This window comes from Theobroma cacao, chromosome 7, assembly GCF_053813885.1.
Source record: "Theobroma cacao isolate CCN51 chromosome 7, ASM5381388v1, whole genome shotgun sequence".
NCBI classification, from domain to species: Eukaryota; Viridiplantae; Streptophyta; class Magnoliopsida; order Malvales; family Malvaceae; genus Theobroma; species Theobroma cacao.
In genome coordinates, this window is record NC_142645.1 from 34,485,501 (window position 1) to 34,502,302 (window position 16,802).

Genomic DNA, 16,802 nt, shown 5'->3' on the forward strand with positions numbered 1-16,802 from the left:
GGGAACCTCAGGCTCTATATGAAAATGCATGCATTCTATTCAACCTAACTTAACTTAATCCGGGGCCACACTGATATTGTAATTTTTTTTAAAACCACTTTAAAACCAAAAACTCTTATCTTTAAAACCAAAAGCTCTTATCTTTAAAACCAAAAGCTCTGATACCAATCGAATTGTCACGACCCGGAACCTCCCTCAGGCCCATGACAATCACCGCAACGTCCCTGATTGACACTCATTATCCGGAATGCCAACCGGAACCCCACAAGGCTTACATATCAGTTTCTTTCCTTTCCTGTGAGCAATCGTTGTTAAATATCTAGTTTTTAGAGAATATACACTATTTTAGATCAAAAACAATCAAAATAAAATTTTCGCCACACAAGGGTATTTTGGTCACTTTTTTCTCAAAAATTTCGAAACTGGCTAAAACGTAATATACAAGTACAAAACACATAATTCATATTCAAAATGAGTTTAAAAGTCTAAAATCTTCATTTAAAACGAAATTACGGTTATTTGAATATAATAAGAAAATAAAAGAAATATTAAGGAAAATATTCTATTTTCTTATAAAACAATATTTATAGAGTTATACGTGAATAATTTTGTCACGACCCGGAACTCCCATCGGGCCCGTGACAACCGCCGCGACGTCCCGATAAGCACTCATTACCCCAAATGCCGATCGAAACCCCGCAAGACTTAGCATCAACTTCCGCATCTCCCCGGTGAGTGACAGTTATTAAATCTCGCATTTCAAGAAATCATAAGTTGTTTCCAACTCAAAACAATAAAAATATTATTTTCTAGCTCACTGGGGCATTTTCGTCATTTTTTTTTTGGAAATTTCGAAATCCGAAAAAATGTAATATGTAAGTGGAAACACATATTTCATGATTTGAATTAAATTTTGAAGTCTAAAACATTCGTTTAAAGTAAAATTATAGCTATTTGAATATAATAAAAATATTAAATAAAATATTCTATTTTCTTAAAACACAATATTTTCAAAGTCTTCCTAAAATAACTTTTGTAGCGTAAGAGTAAAATAAATTTATTCATATAGTAATAAAGATAATTAAAGTATGAAATTTCGTTTACAGTGACACGTGGGCCCCCAACTAACCAAGAAGGTGTAGAGCTACGAACCCTTACTTCCTATGATGCAACTCCGAGATTAATTCTCGTCTTAATCAACTATCAACAAACTGTCCTGAGCCTGAAAAATGGATAGGAAGAGGGGTGAGATTAAATAATCCCAGTGAGTAAACAATTACCATCAAAAGCATCTAAAGCCGAGTAGATGGAGACAATATAAAAACGTTATATCTCAATAATGTTCATAACACAAAATTCGTTTCAATCTATACCAAATAATTTCTTTTCATCAAAATTTCCCTGACTTATGAATTTTTTTAAACTTGGCCTCTGCCAATATCATTCTCGCGGGTACCTTCGTCAAGGTATCCCACTGAGACCGCCAAGGCTGTTCAATGACCCATACCCATAAACATGTTTTCACATCTGACACACAGCCGTTCCTTGGCGTTAGCTGAGTCTCACTCTCACGTGGTCGCCCGAACGTGAGGTGCACTCAAATCATACCTCAGGAGATACTTCACCCAACATCTCCCCCCGGAGGTAAGTATATAATTGAGTTACCGTGCCCCTCTCATAGGCAGTCCACGGAAACCCCCACCACTGCAGTGACCGTTTAATATACCACCAGACCCATAAAAATTCCAGTAGCATAATATGGCGAATAAAATATAATCCAGTCTACCGAGACCAATCCAAAATTGTTCATATATTTCATGCCAACCCCAAAAATTTAACCATCATGCTACCATAGTGTCATAAGCCCCAATTTCAATAACATATAAAATCATAAATTTCAACACAGTCTCCATATACTCAATTTTCCCAAAACAATATTTGATTTCAAAACCAGTATAAATCTCATTTTTATTAAAAAAAACATTTTAATTGGAAAACATAATATTTTATAATTTAAATTCACCATTCAATAAAAGCATCAAACAAGTATAATTACTCTAGATATTTAAGACGATAAATTGTCCACTCACAGTTCTAGGAGTCGATGTACTCCTAATCCCAGTCTTCAAGCACAATTTTGGTACTTTTACCAGTGTAATTTGCTCACCACCTATCCATAATGTACAATACATAATTCACCACATCAATGCTTGACCATTATAAAATCAATTCAGGCTCGGTATATATGCATGATATGACATGCAACTTATCCGACTACCGCTTAAATGCGGTGCTAACCTAATTCGGCCTATTACCCAATTAAATTACTAACGCGTCCAATTTAATCTCAAATTAATTTTTTTCAGTTTCTATACCTCAATTGCACCCAAATTGACTTAATGTCCCTCGGTGTGGTGCAAATTATCAGTCTTGATAGCAAATTACGAAAATACCCCTAATGGGTAAAAATTCATATTTTTACTCCGAAAATTTCCATTATTTTTCTAGACTCATAATTCATCATTATTCATCATAATTCCTCAAATAAACATCAAGATCATCAGCCAATATTCCCCTAGAAAATTCAGCCAATAATGGTAATGGAGGAAAATAAATTCTTTTCTTGTTGTTTTGTTCCTAAATATGCTAAACTAACTTAAAACACTAACATAACTTAAAATCAAATTAATCTAACAAGTTTCTCTCTCCTAACCCATTTTTCCAGAATTGAATTCATCCTCAAATCACATGATTCAACCATGGAAAATGATGGGAAATGCATGGGAAAGGTAAAGCACAAGTCAAAATCAAGAAATTTTACCTTTGGTCACTTGTTTCCTTGAATTTTCACCAATTTTTCCTTGAATTTCTCCCCCTAGGTTTTTGTTTTTCTTTTCCCCTTTGTTTTCTTGCTATGGCCGGCCATAATGAAGAGAAAATGGTGGTGTGGGCTGATTTTTATAGTTAAATAATATAATAATCTAAACTTGCCACATGTCACTACATTATTGGTCCATTTTTTAAATTCTTATCTTTTAAGCTTTAAATCTCCACCACACATTATTCCTTAAAATATCCATAACTTAAATAAAATTCTCAAACTTATCCAAAGTCTTGGTGAAGTAATTTTTGATATTTACACTTTTGCCCCCGTAAAAATCAAAAATTACATTTTTGCCCCAAAAACTGAAAAATTGCCCATAGACATATTTTTTATCCCTTATACTCATATCATTCCCCAATTTGTCAAATGTAATCTAAATTCTCTCAAAATCTCAAATTTTTCCGCAGATGGAAAAATTACAATTTTACCCCTATATAGTGAAAATTTCAATTTGACTCTGAATTGATCATCGAACTCCTAATTACCATTTTGAGTCATCCCTGAACTGTGAAACTCTTAATTTCACTTTAAAATTCCTATTTGAACTAGTTCGAGGCTTATTCGACTTAATGATACCATTAGGGGCAATATCGTCTTTTAACGATTTCTCGAACTTCCTAAATATACAAACATTCTATCGAGCATGTGAATGATATTATAATTATTTTACAAAGCAGGGTTTGACAAATTTTTATAGCGTAAAAGCTAAATAAATTTATACATACTGAAATACAGTAAGCCAAATATATTTAATTTGATTTACAATAACAAAAGGGCCCCCGAATAAACAAAAGTAAAGAGGACTATGAACCTACGGTTTGGAAAATGCAGATCCAATGGTAGTCCTCAATGAGATCAGCTATCTACAGTCTATACTGAACCTGAAATGGGTGGAAAGGAGTTGGGTGAGATTTTGCAATCCCAATGAGTAAACAGACATTATCATAAATATCTAAAGACGAGTAAAAAGGAGGCAAGTTTAAACAACAAATTTCAACCCATTTCATAATGTTTTTAATTTATTTCTTAAACCATAAAATATTTGTAATTTACCAAAACAATTGTTAAGGCTTATGTCTTTTATTAAAACAAGGCTCAAGCCAAAACTAATTCTCGGGGATACCTTGGCCGAGGCATCTAACCGAGTCCGCCAAGGGTGTTAAAATATTCACACGTGAAACACATTTTTATTTTTAAAAACCAGCCGTTCCTTGGCGTTGGCCGAGTTACACATTCACGTGGGGGTTCGACGTGAAGTGAGCTCTAATACTACCCCAGGAGTTACCCTCCTCGCCTCTACAACCGGAGTAACTATATAACTGGGTTTACCGTGCCCCTCTAATAGGCAGTCCACGGAAACCCGTCACTGCAGTGACTAACCCACCAATTTTAATAAAATTTCGACAGTATAACGTGGCTTTTATTTATTTATCCAGCCTGCATAGTAAAATCAACTTACATAACTTTTCCAAATGCACTCACAAAATATAGCCACATATACTCATTTCTCATAAGCCATTCCTAGGAAAATATATATTTTTCAAGTCAGTTTGCAGCCTCCAATTACTCAATTTCATAATCAATACAATATATTTTTATTTATCACATTTATTCCTAAAACATCAAAAATCCCGTTTTCATTTCATAAAATACATAAAGGGCATTTAAAAATAAACTCTAGATAATTTACAATAATAATAAGTTTACTCACCGTTTGTACAAACTAAAAGCTTTCTAAGCACCCCGATCACCACTCGTCGGGTACGACTTCTTTGCCTTTTCCGAAAGGCTCTCCTCCTAGACACATTACAAAAATTTACACAATTCATCACATTGATGCTAAATCACTATATAATTAACTTAAATCCTATACTAATGCATGGTATGAAATGCAATAGCCTAAAACGGCTTAAACGCGGTATCAACCTATTTTTGGCACTTTGCCCGATAAATTGCTAACGCGCTCCATTTTAGCTCTAAATCATCCCATTCTCTCTCCAACATTTCTAACCATTAAATATCAGCCAATAACCTTCTAAAAATAACAAAATCAGCTCACTCCCTTCCTTGGAAAATTCGGCCAAAAATGGGACATTAACTGGGTTAATTTTCTACTTTGTTTTTCTATCACGTTTAATCGTTTTTCATCATTTTCTCTTCATTTCCCTTAGAATAAAATCAATTCATCATCATTGTACAGCATTGAGCATCCAGCCAAGAGTGGGTATTGTGAAACTTTAAAGATTTCTTGCCCAATTTAATTTCTAAACACATTTAACTAACTAAAACTATCAATTTAACTAAAAAACAAAACCTAAAAATTTCAATTTCTCTCCCCTAGAATTTCGTCCAGCCCTTGATATCACTTTTTGATCTCTCTCCTCAAGCATGCTAAATGGAAATAAAGGCATAGGAAAGGTAGAAATCAAGCTAAAATCGAAAAATCTTACCGTTAGACTCGTAAACGGTCGAAAACCGCGAATTTCTCTTTGAATTTTCTTGTTTCTCTTTGGTTTTTCTTTTTTTCTTCCTTTCCTCTCTTTTTCTTCCTTATGGCCGGCCAGCACTCAAAATTTGGGTTTAAATGGGCTGACTTTTCATTAAAATAATATTATTTCATTAAAAAAATGCCACATGTCACTTTCCCATTGGCCCATTTTTAAAATTTCATCCATTTGTTTCCAAATTTTCACCATACACTTGTCTCATATATTCATAGCTTAGATAAAATTCTCAGACTCATCCAAAGTCTCGGTGGAGTAATTTTTGAAATTTACACTTTTACCGCCGTAAAAGTCAAAAATTACATTTTTGCCCCAAAAATTGAAAAATTGCCCATAGACATATTTTTCATCCCTTATACTCATACCATTCTCCAATTTGTCAAATTTGATCTAAATTCTCTCAAAATCTCAAATTTTGTCCGTGGGTGGCAAAATTACGATTTTGCCCCTACACTCCAAAAATCACCAGAATTAAACTTTTTCACTTCCTATCATTAAATTATACTCCAAATAGTTAATCTTGGTCAAAAATTTCACTCCATGATCAAATTATTATCTTAGATGGCAAAATGACGATTTTGCCCTTGAATATCAAAATTTCTAATTTTACCCCAAATGAACCCTCGAACTCCGAACAATCATTTTTAGTCATTCCTGGGCTATAAAATATTAAATTTCATCCTACAATTCCTATTTGAACTAGTTCAAGGTTAAATCAATTTAAGTGTACCGTTAGGTACAATATCAGGTTTCGTCTATTCTTAGGTGCTTTTCTAGCGTAATAACATGCTATTCAATGCATGTATGTCATGACATGTATTTATAGGGTCGGGTTTTACATCTTAAAAGTAGAAGTTGGGCTAAGCAATATTTTATGATAAGCTCTTAGAAAAAAAGTAGCTTTTTTTAAAAGAATAATTTTTTTAAAAAATAGCTTAAAAAAACCTCCAAATAAGAGCTTTCTTTTCTTTTTTTTTTTCTTTTTAGAAACAAAGCATGCTAGCTTCTTAGGAGAGTTATTTTTTTCCAAAAAGTTTTCTCTCAAAAAATACCCCTTTTTCTCCCTATCAATCTCCCTCTTCTCTCTCCTTTTAAAAATTAAGGGAAAAGAAAATCCAAAATTCAAAACTGCATTCAAGTATTATTTTTTTTCTGTTTTGTTTTTCATTTTATTTTCTATCGTGCTTTTTTTTTGCTTTGAAAACTCTCTTTATTGTTTGAAATTTTTTAATTTATTGTTTGATATGATAATTATGTGATGTTTATTTGTTCTTAACTTCTTTCTGGTGTATATTATATTTGTTAATTATGATTGACATAATTAGTCAAATAGATCAATGGATGTTGAGATAAATTAGATGAAAATTGAAAAGTCAATATTTTTACTTGTTTGTGGTAACTCAGTTTTAAAGAATTTTTTCTTTTAGATATAACAATAGGCTGCACTACAAGAAAATTGAAATAGACTTTAATTCCTTTGACAACAAAAATTACAAAATCTCTGAACATTTTAGCCAGAGACGGCTCAATAAGTTCAAAAGTTTAAAGCGAAATATTCAAATGAGGCTTTTCTTTATTGAAATTAAAAAAAATATTAGAATAAAAATAATATAGCAATATAATATAAACTCTAAATTAAAGTAAAAAAATCTGTAAAGATTAGAACAATAGTACCTAATTGTTGAATGCTTATTGCAAACCGCAAATGAGGTTTACAACTTTATGAAGATAATAAAAGAACAGACTTCTTGTGTATTCTTTAGAGAAAAATTGAAGTCAAAGGAAGAAAGAGCAAATGAGAAAAAAAGAATTCAACAGTTGATATTATACATTGAAAAAAAATAATTGGTTTTATATATAGGAAAAAAAATAGCTGTTGAAAATCATTAATGAGTTTATTGAAAATAAGAGAAATAAGTGAGAAAAAAATAGCTGTTGGAAATGATTAAATACATATGACCATTAGTTGATTGAAAATAAGAGAATATAGTTGAGAATTAATAGCATTCTAGAAATAAGGAAGTGATAAAAAATTGAGATTTATTAGGCACATAATTAAAAAGTGAGAGAACAAACAATTTTATTAATTATTTTTTACTTTTTCATTTTTTTAATTTTTATATATTTTTAATATAATTAATTATATTATAATTATTATAAAATTATAAATCCTCCCTACATTTGAGGCCTACCCAAATTAGGGGCTAAAGCCCTTGCTTGGGTGGCTTCACCCAAGGGCCCGCTCTGATTTTAGCATTAAATTTCACATTTGAGCCAACAGTACTCAACAGATGATGTGGCATTCCTTCACAAAATAAATAACCCATTAAAAAATGAGAAAAATATAAAAGCCAAGACTTTTTTGTTCATGGAGGGTAACTTTGTTGGTGAGAATATCATGACCTTGATAGACTTTCATGGAATTAGCGTTGATGATATCAATAGGAAAATAGGTCAATGGCTAAACGTGATTTTCTTGCCCCAGTTGGATCCATTATTAATACCACCTTAGGTTCTCTTCCTTGTATGTAATATCAATTTTGTTCAGTTCCAGAGATCATAAATTTCAAGCCAATCTTTAAGAAATAACAACAAATATTTTTTTATATTCTTCTTTTATCTTTCAGCAATTCATAATATTATAAGGGAAATTATATTTTTGTCACACTCATCTTTTTTTTATTTGATTCAATTTTTTTCTCCTGATTTATGAAATACCTTTTATAGTAATTTTAATCAAAATCAAAATTTATATAAGTTGTTTCGCCAAATAATATATCTATGAAAAAGAGCTTTTAAAAAGTAAATTTATCAAACAGTTTTAACTTAATTTTAAAAACTATTATTTTTTATAAGAGTTTTATAATAATTTTTAAGCTAAAAAAAAGTCAGGTCAAATATACTCTTAGTAAACTCATTATATCAAGGCAATAACTCTATCACACCACGTTATATATTAATAGAGATAATATGTAGTATAGATAACCATTTAAAAAGACAATTGCGACGAGAAGACTAAGCAAATATAATATAGTATTCATGATTTAAGGTTTTCACAAAATAATCAACTCCTCCTACCTTACTATATATTGCACCAAACAATGAATAAAAGAAGGGGGAAAGAAAGAAAGAAAGAATAAGGAACAAAATTGAAATTAATACAAGTTGAAAAGAAATATGGTTGCCAAAGTTAAATGGCTTAATTTTGTTCCTCTTTATCCTGCATATCTCAATTCAAACTTTGACCAATCTACTTAACTAAAACTTATAATATATATATATATATATAATCATTGGAACCTCAGGATGCTGAGCTAACATTCTTGATTTTGTATCGATAGAAAGCACGCTTCTTATTCTTGAACGGTGCATTCCCTATTACGAGAACAATCTTTCCAGGCTCGTTGTTCTTGAAAGAATTCCGAATCGGTCCTTCCTGAATCCCCATTCTCCTTTCCTTCTGAACAATAATGGTGTAAGACTTGTCATCATCCGGCACAAATTCCTCCTTATAGTTCACTTCCCAACCCAACACCACCAAGTCCCAGATCAGAACACTCCCTGCCTGCTTTTTCCATAAAACAATTGGCTTTAGTAATATCATAGGTGATCTAATAATTTCCCACTATTAGTGTTGTTTCAAGATACTAGTTCATTTACCTCTGGTGCAGGGATCTCAATTGTTTCCGTTGAGCTTGCTTTGACAAGAACTTCCTCTGCATGGTCTTCAGCCGAGAAGTCAGAATCGTTGTCACGTTTGAGGCCGCCATAGCATACTGGTATTTCTTCTGCATCAATGTACCTGGAACCAACCAAAGCACTAGAGTAGATTAGTCTCCAATGAATTGAATTAAAATATGTATAAGGACCTTGAGAAAATTAACTCTTACTTGAGAAGGGTTTCAATGACTTTTGCTGGCCTAGCATACACAAATTTGCTCTTTGTTCTTTGGGTTAAGAAAGGTAAAAAGAAGGCGGCAAATGCATAATACCAGAAAGGAACATTGATGAAGATCTACAAAGGAAAAAACTGGTCTATCAATTATACATATAGAGTGAGTAAAATGATATGAATCAAATTATAGGTGAACCAAAATTTTTGGATTTGAACAAGGGGAGATAAAAGGGAATAATAATTGGGAATCAAATTAAGAATTGATAGGGAATATTTCACCGTCTTTATCTTAAAATTTTAATTTCTCACTTGATGATATTCATTTGATTGTAATATCTTATTTATGAATTAATTGAATTTCTCATAAATTGTATTTAATTACTATATGTCATGTCAAGAAATATTTGAGACAAATTAAGTGATGGGACAAGTAGCATGAATTGAAAGTGAAGAAATGCTTACATTTTTCACAACAAATTCAGGATAGTTGTCTTGGAGAAGGCTAATCACTTGTTTCATGATAAGCCGAACTTCCTTCTTTGAGGGTCCTGGGGTGTTCTTGAGATCGATGATTTGCAGCAAACATGAGACGCCATTAAAATCAAGCTTTTTAATTCCCTCCTCCATCAGTTGCACTCTCCACCTTACAAACTTGTCACGATTCTCTTCCGTCCCTAATGTTTTACTGAACATCTCATCACCGCCAAGCACCCCAAAAACATTGTAACATACCGGGTGGCCTTGGCGATCACTGCCATTGATGTATGCTGTGGAGCGAAATTCATTGCCAAGATCTTCATCTAGGATGGAATCAATATTGTTTTCTTTTCTCCATTGAAGGGTGTTCCTCAGCATCTCGAAGGCATCGATGACCTTGAACTCTCTAGCCCTCAAGAATTTCAATAGCACAACATCGGTTGCCTTACCTCCCTTACTAGGCAATAATGGGACTCCCCAAAGTTTGATATCCTTATCAATGTAATCCCCTTTTCCATCCATAGCCTGATCCTGCACTTTCTTCTCTTCAGCTTCTGCAACGACCCTTTCTTTTTCCGGGCCTTCCTGCATACCATCTTTGTTCTCTTCCATGGATGAATTTGCCTCACTACCCTCATCTCCGACATCTTCTTTACCTTCATTTTCTTTTGGTTTTTCCATTTCCTTTTCACCACTATTTTCCGATGATTTTTCTTCATTTCGCTCTTGGACATCACTTTCCTTTACTTTGAACAATTGATTTCCATTTATGGCTTCCTCAACTTTTGATCTAAGCTCCACCAATGCCTTCTTTTCATTCTGTTTTAGATCAGAGAAGAGGTTGCTCTCTTCCTTGAATGACAAACTACTCACGTTAACATTACATGATGAAACATCCTCTGCGTCAGCTTTCTCATTCTTATTCAATTCACCATTTTCCTCAACAAACGTTGGATTTTGATCTATCTTAACAACTCTTTCTTTGACACCCTCAGAAGTATGTTTCTCTTCTACTGCTTTACCTTCATTTTCCTCATCTTTTTTCTTTGCTTCACCATCCTTCACCTCTTCAACTTCTTTCTCTGCGTCACTATTATCAATCTCATTTATTTTCTTAACATCTTCTTTCCTTGCTCCATCGTTCTTCACCTCATTAATTTCCTTCACATCTCCTTCCTTTCCTTCATCATTCTTCATCCCCACGTCTAGTTTGTTCAAATCTTCTTTCTTTTCTTCAGCATTCATGCTTTCCTCATCTGTTTTCTTTTCATATTCAATCTTTCCTTCACCATTTTCGCCTCCACCTTCTAGCTTCTCTGTTTCATTTGTTTTTTCTTTCTCATCCTTGGGCAGTTCTTCCTTCTGATCATCAGTTTGTACGGTTTTATCCATATGAGAATCTTCTAAGTTGTCTGATGTACTACCCATTTCGTAAGATTTCCAGGAAAAGGTTGAAAGAAAGTGTGGGATTTAATCTGAATTAAAGAGGGAAATAAAGAATAAAAAATAAATAGATCAAAAGGTATTGAGAAACAGAATGAAAACACAAATCTGTCACTGCTCCTTATTTTTCTCCTGTGTTTTCTCAGCTGCCATCTTTGAAGAGCAAAGAAAAGGCCGTTGCCCGGTTTTATGGCACCGCTTTAAAAGGCAACAAAATTTGTGGCACATATAAATAGTTTTATCTTTCCATTTAATTTCCAGACAACAAAAATGGAAAACTCTTTCTCTTGTTCTTTCTCTTCCTTTTTACTATTTCACCTTAGAAGTCGTTATGACACGTGTCCATACTGTGCCTTTCATTTCTCCATTTAAACTATTTTTTATTAAAATAATAAAATATTATTTTATATTAGTACTTTAAAGTTAAAATTAAATAAAAATACATTCTTTATCAATACAATAATTCAATAAAATCAAATCGAATCGAGCACAAACCTAAAATTCAATGACCAAGTACAAGTAACTCGATGCTTGAACACTTTTAATTGTGATGATAATTTTTACAAAATTTGAGAATTGAAATACACTCCATTTTTTACTCTATTTTTCTACACATACCACGGGGCAAGTTGATTTCTTTTATTTAACAAATTAAATTAAGGGTGGGTTATTGGTACTCTTAATTATCTATTAACACTCTTCACCAATAATTTATAATTGTAATTTTCAAATTACCTTCATTTAAATAATTTTTTATTCAAGTCAAATTTTAATTAATTATGTTACTATTAATTTATTTAGACTGGTTAATCTCAAAGTCCATTTTATACCCGGAAAATGACTTACTATGAAACAAAATTTTTTTGAGTAAAATATTCTAAACAAAAATTTAATATTTTATATTGTTTGGATAAACTGTCCAATTATTTGAGTTATCTTATGAAAAATATTTTCTGACGTCATGGGTTATTTGAATGTTAAAATGCTAAATAGAATTTGATTATAAAACAATGGTGACATTTGGTTTTTACTAATTTAAGATCAAAATTAGGAATGAAAATGAAAATAGACAAAATCAATAATGATATTTCCTAAGCATTTAACCATATATCTATAATGAAATTAAGCTTTAATTTTTTTAAAAAAAATTCCATCTCATCACTTTTTTTATCATAACACTATAAAAATATAAATATTCATCAATTGTGTAAGACATCAAAAACTTATACATATAAATATGTATTCAACAAATCATAGAAATATTTTTTATTAACTATTAGTAAGATTTAAACCTATACTTATGTATATTCATCAAATGACAATCATTAAAATATTTTTTACTATAATTATGAGTAAGATTTATTCAATTTATAAAAAAAAAAAATTTATTACATTAAATGATTTCATTAAAAAATATTTTTAATTTTGATAGGGTTGAATAATTTAAATATTAATATTTTAAATTGAAAATTTTTTTAAATTAAATATTTTTCTTTTTTATTTTTTTAATATTTTAAGTTAAATATTAATATTTATCAAACTTATATTCCTAACCTTAGTACAAAAGTCTTTTTTTTTTGCTCGCCAAAAAATATCTTATGCCCTTTAAGGGCGTAAGATATTTTATGTGGTTAATGGGTGCTTTTCTAGTTAACCTGTAAAATGTTTTACATTTGAAATTAATTTTTCATCTTCCAAACAAGTATAAGTCTTATTCAAAAAATATTTTACATTAAAACAAACAACCCTCAATTACTCTCACCTTTTGTTCCTACACCCTTTAACTCTACATAGCTTCCTATATTCCTTGTAACTCTTCCTTGCTTTCTTTCTCCGGTAGTGTTCAATTCAATAATTTTAAATGAATCTAACAATGGAGTTGCAACAAATTGATGATGAAAACATGAACTTTGACAAAATCCCTTGCCCTAATGGTGAAAATAGTTTGGAATTGGAGTTAAATTCTTGTCTTTGCATGCTTTCTTATAGTATATTCTTCTTTTCTTTATTTAAATATTTTTTATATTTTTATTTTAAAAATTCTGCTCAACATAAAATTTTTTTAAAATTTAATGAGCATGCAACAATCATTTTAATGATTAATTAATTTTGCAAAGCCAAGTTTATATTTTCATCATCAATTTGCTGCTGCTCCATTATTAGATTCATCTAAAATCTTCATAAGGAATATAGAAAGGTATAGAGAATTAAAATATGCGCAAAGAAAAAGGTGAGAGTAATTGACATTAATAGGGAGTACTGTGAATAGATAAATAGTGATATAATTAATTAAAATTTAACTTGAATAAAAATTAATTTAAGTGAGAGTAATTTAGGAGAGTGTTAATAGACAATTAGGAGTGCCATTATCCCCATCCTTAAGTTAAATAAGTTTCTTTCTTGAGCAAAACTTAGAAATAATTTTTTAAGTGGAGTTTGTGAGATTTTTTTATTAAAAACAATAAAATAAAAATTAATTTTAAAAATCAAAATCTGTAAATTGATAGAGTTCAGTGAGAAAATCAATCATATAAAAAAGAATTGATTAAAATACTGTTTATACATAAAATTTGATGACTACTTATTGAATAGTGAAAACTCTATTATTGTTTAACTTTAATAAAAAAAACAACCTATTTAAATGAAGTATCAAAACTTTTCAAATTTTGTACAATTAATCTATGTAACAATATAATGTTCAATTTATCAACTTAAATTTTTTTATTAATTTTTATTTAATTGTTTTTCATGAAAATTCGGGAACTTGGACCAAAAAACAGTTTACCTACTTTATTGCTATATGTGGCACGGGCTTTTAAGTGAGTTATTCAACATTTTTTTTTTCTTATTTTGCCATCGAGAAAAAGTGCATTTGCACCCTTTTTCCATTTTATCTTTATTTTTTAATACCAATATAAAATTATAAAATCAATTATTAAGTTTATAAAATTATAAAAGTTTGACAAAAATAGACAAAACTTTTCCTTGGATTATAACACCACAAATTTGCAAAGTGTAAAGAATAAAAACACAAAATTATTAATTATTAATTACGTAAAATTATAAATTTTTAGCAAGATTGAGAAACCTTTTCCTAGATGATAACTCCACAAATAATAAATAAAAGTTTTAAGTTTCAAGGTAACAATCAACTTGCATAATATAATAAAGGAAAAACAATCATCATCAAGAAAAAGTTAAATTTGCATCGTAAAAATAATAGCATGAATATATCTACTAGATGGAATATTGCAATTTTTTAATAAAAAAATCACTCAATATAATTAAAATTTATAATTACAAATTAGGTAAATCTTCGTAACATTTATAATAGAATATATTTCAAATGCTAATATATCAAAAAATAAACAAAATGTTCATTTTCGATAATAAGAATTTCTACCAACATCTGTGCTTTTATGTAGATCATAGATTATAAATATAGAGAATAGATATATATGTGCCTATGTGAACAAACATACACACATGTAACTTACATAAAGCACGAGTATACTATAATCTCACATATATATACATATATATATATATATATATATATATATATATATATATATATATATATATATATATATATATATATATCATGAGGAAATTAACTTATGTAAGAAAAATTAAATTAATTAGGAACAATGTTTTAAATGTATAACTGGAAATAGAGGAGAAGAACATGAAAGAGTCTAATAATGAGTGATAAGGCAGCCGCCAAGGTGGGAAAGGCCCTGTAGTTAACAGATTTTCAGTTTCTTTGGTGGGAAGCAAAAAGCCCCAGCTTTCCTCGGAGGCAGTTAACTAACTGTTCCTACACCCATGTTTCCTATTTTATCTCAACCCACCACTCTCCCCAACCCACAAATTCAGTTTATATAGTTTTTTGGTTGCTTTTATAGAGTAGGGTCTTACCAATATCTTTTCTGTGTCCCCAGGTCAATAAGCAGCACAACATTTTGACAGTTTTCTTCTCTATTTCAGGTATTTTACCCTTCTATCTCTTCCACATTTCCCTGCTCTAAAACCTTTCTGCATTTTCTTTTTCTTGGTTTTTTTGGCTGGATGCTAGCTTCTTGCTTTTTGTTAGTGTTCTCTGCTACTTACCTCAGATTACTTTTGTTTAATTTCACTGAAAACTGATGAATTCATTAATAGTTAACTTTTGCATGCCATGAATGATGACTTCATGCATTATCCTCATTTCCTGATGATTCCAGGTTTTTACCAGCCACCATGGTTTTGAGTTCATACTCCAACTGGGAAACTGATCTTCAAAATTTTCACTCGGAGCCAATCCATCATGCAAAACAACCTCCGGCACAGCTTGTTGCAGGAGATCATCATCTTGGATATTACTGGGATACATTTGACTTGCCTTGTGCTTTGCTTGATCCTTATATTGACCTGAATGAAAATTTCTTATACCCTGAAAACTACAATCCTTTACTTCCATACTTGTCCTCTCCATATGACCCTTTAAGCTCCTTCTCACCTGAAAACGAAATCATCCCATATGAAAACTTCAGCTCCTATCCATGCCCCAAACTCCAGAAACTCATTGAAGGTCACTACGGCTCGGATTTTTTGCCTGCTTTCTGTGACGGGGTTGCTCTAAATTCTTGTCCCGTGCCTGAACATCAAAGCATTCATCAGAAAACCTTGGATGGAAATTCTGTGGAGAACTCGAAGAGGATTAATGCTAAGAGTGTATCAGTGCAAAGCATTGCAGCGAGAGAAAGGAGGAGGAAGATTACTGAGAAGACTCAAGAGCTGGGAAAGCTTGTGCCCGGTGGGAATAAGATGAACACCGCTGAAATGCTTCATGCTGCCTTCAAGTATATCAAGTATTTGCAAGCTCAAGTTGGAATCCTTGAATTTATGGACTCGTTCTCGGTAATTTTCTCGTACCTTAATGAACTCAATATACCTTAATGAACCTTCGACGTTTCATTCCTCACAGCCTTTTTCCTTCAAAAAGAATTCAATTTCCGACGGCAATACAAATTTAATTTTCAATGTTCAATATAAATTTTTCAAATATCCAATTTGCTATTTAATGTCTTAAAAAGTGAGTGAAGGTGGATAATGGTGAAAGTTAACAAGAGAAACCACTTGAAACTGTCATTTTTATATTATATTTTATATAATATACAAAGGGAAAAAAAGAGAGTGATTGCTAACGTTAGCAAGGGATTTTGAACAAATGCAGGAAAAGGAGAAGGCGACTCGCAAGGAAAGCATGCAAATTGTAACATCCCCAAAGGTTCAAGAAAAGCTTTCCATGGAAGAAAAGTGCCTGGTTCCAAAGGACGTTGTTCTCTCCCTGACAACGCTTTCTAAACCTCCACTCTCTGATGAACTCAGTCAGCTATTAGCATTTGCACCCCTTGAATGATTAAGTCTTCACCTCCATTTTTTAACCATTTGTCTACGAATGCTTTGTTTATGTAGGTTTAACATGTAATTACATCTTCTTCTCAATGCAACAACTAATAGTTAACATTCAAGATTCCAGCAGTCTCGTGGAAGAATACTACCTAATCCATGATCTTATCTTTGTTATTCTAATAAAGCTGTTAATTTTACATTT

At 31.2% G+C, this 16,802-nt stretch overlaps 2 protein-coding genes and 1 long non-coding RNA gene across 3 annotated transcripts; 1 reads left to right on the plus strand and 2 right to left on the minus strand.

Moving 5' to 3' along the window:
• Nucleotides 1-958: 958 nt before the first annotated feature.
• LOC148761824 (uncharacterized) lies at nt 959-3,061 on the minus strand. Its single transcript, XR_016027610.1, has 3 exons — nt 2,822-3,061; nt 2,091-2,170; nt 959-1,222 (listed from the first exon to the last, which is right to left on the minus strand). It is a non-coding gene; the product is annotated as an uncharacterized LOC148761824 (long non-coding RNA).
• A 5,555-nt stretch (nt 3,062-8,616) lies between these two features.
• On the minus strand, nt 8,617-11,348 carry LOC18594869 (patellin-4-like). Its single transcript, XM_007022532.3, has 4 exons — nt 9,746-11,348; nt 9,279-9,403; nt 9,049-9,190; nt 8,617-8,953 (listed from the first exon to the last, which is right to left on the minus strand). Exons 1-4 carry the CDS (start codon nt 11,186-11,188, stop codon nt 8,690-8,692), a joined length of 1,974 nt encoding a protein of 657 aa, XP_007022594.3. The 5' UTR covers nt 11,189-11,348; the 3' UTR covers nt 8,617-8,689.
• A 4,097-nt stretch (nt 11,349-15,445) lies between these two features.
• Nucleotides 15,446-16,724, plus strand: LOC18594870 (transcription factor bHLH53-like). The gene is made up of 2 exons (XM_018124628.2): nt 15,446-16,105; nt 16,422-16,724. The coding sequence occupies exons 1-2, from the start codon at nt 15,446-15,448 to the stop codon at nt 16,605-16,607; spliced, it is 846 nt and encodes a 281-aa protein (XP_017980117.2). The 3' UTR covers nt 16,608-16,724.
• Nucleotides 16,725-16,802: the final 78 nt, after the last annotated feature.

Bases quoted from the DNA above. Each gene is read 5' to 3' on its own strand.
- LOC18594869 (XM_007022532.3), bottom strand. From the start codon at position 11,188: ATGGGTAGTACATCAGACAACTTAGAAGATTCTCATATGGATAAAACC. The intron at 9,404-9,745 runs GTAAGCATTTCT...TTTCCTTTGTAG, and splicing joins CTGAATTTGTTGTGAAAAAT to ATCTTCATCAATGTTCCTTT. The intron at 9,191-9,278 runs GTAAGAGTTAAT...GGTTGGTTCCAG, and splicing joins GTCATTGAAACCCTTCTCAA to GTACATTGATGCAGAAGAAA.
- LOC18594870 (XM_018124628.2), top strand. From the start codon at position 15,446: ATGGTTTTGAGTTCATACTCCAACTGGGAAACTGATCTTCAAAATTTT. The intron at 16,106-16,421 runs GTAATTTTCTCG...GAACAAATGCAG, and splicing joins AATTTATGGACTCGTTCTCG to GAAAAGGAGAAGGCGACTCG.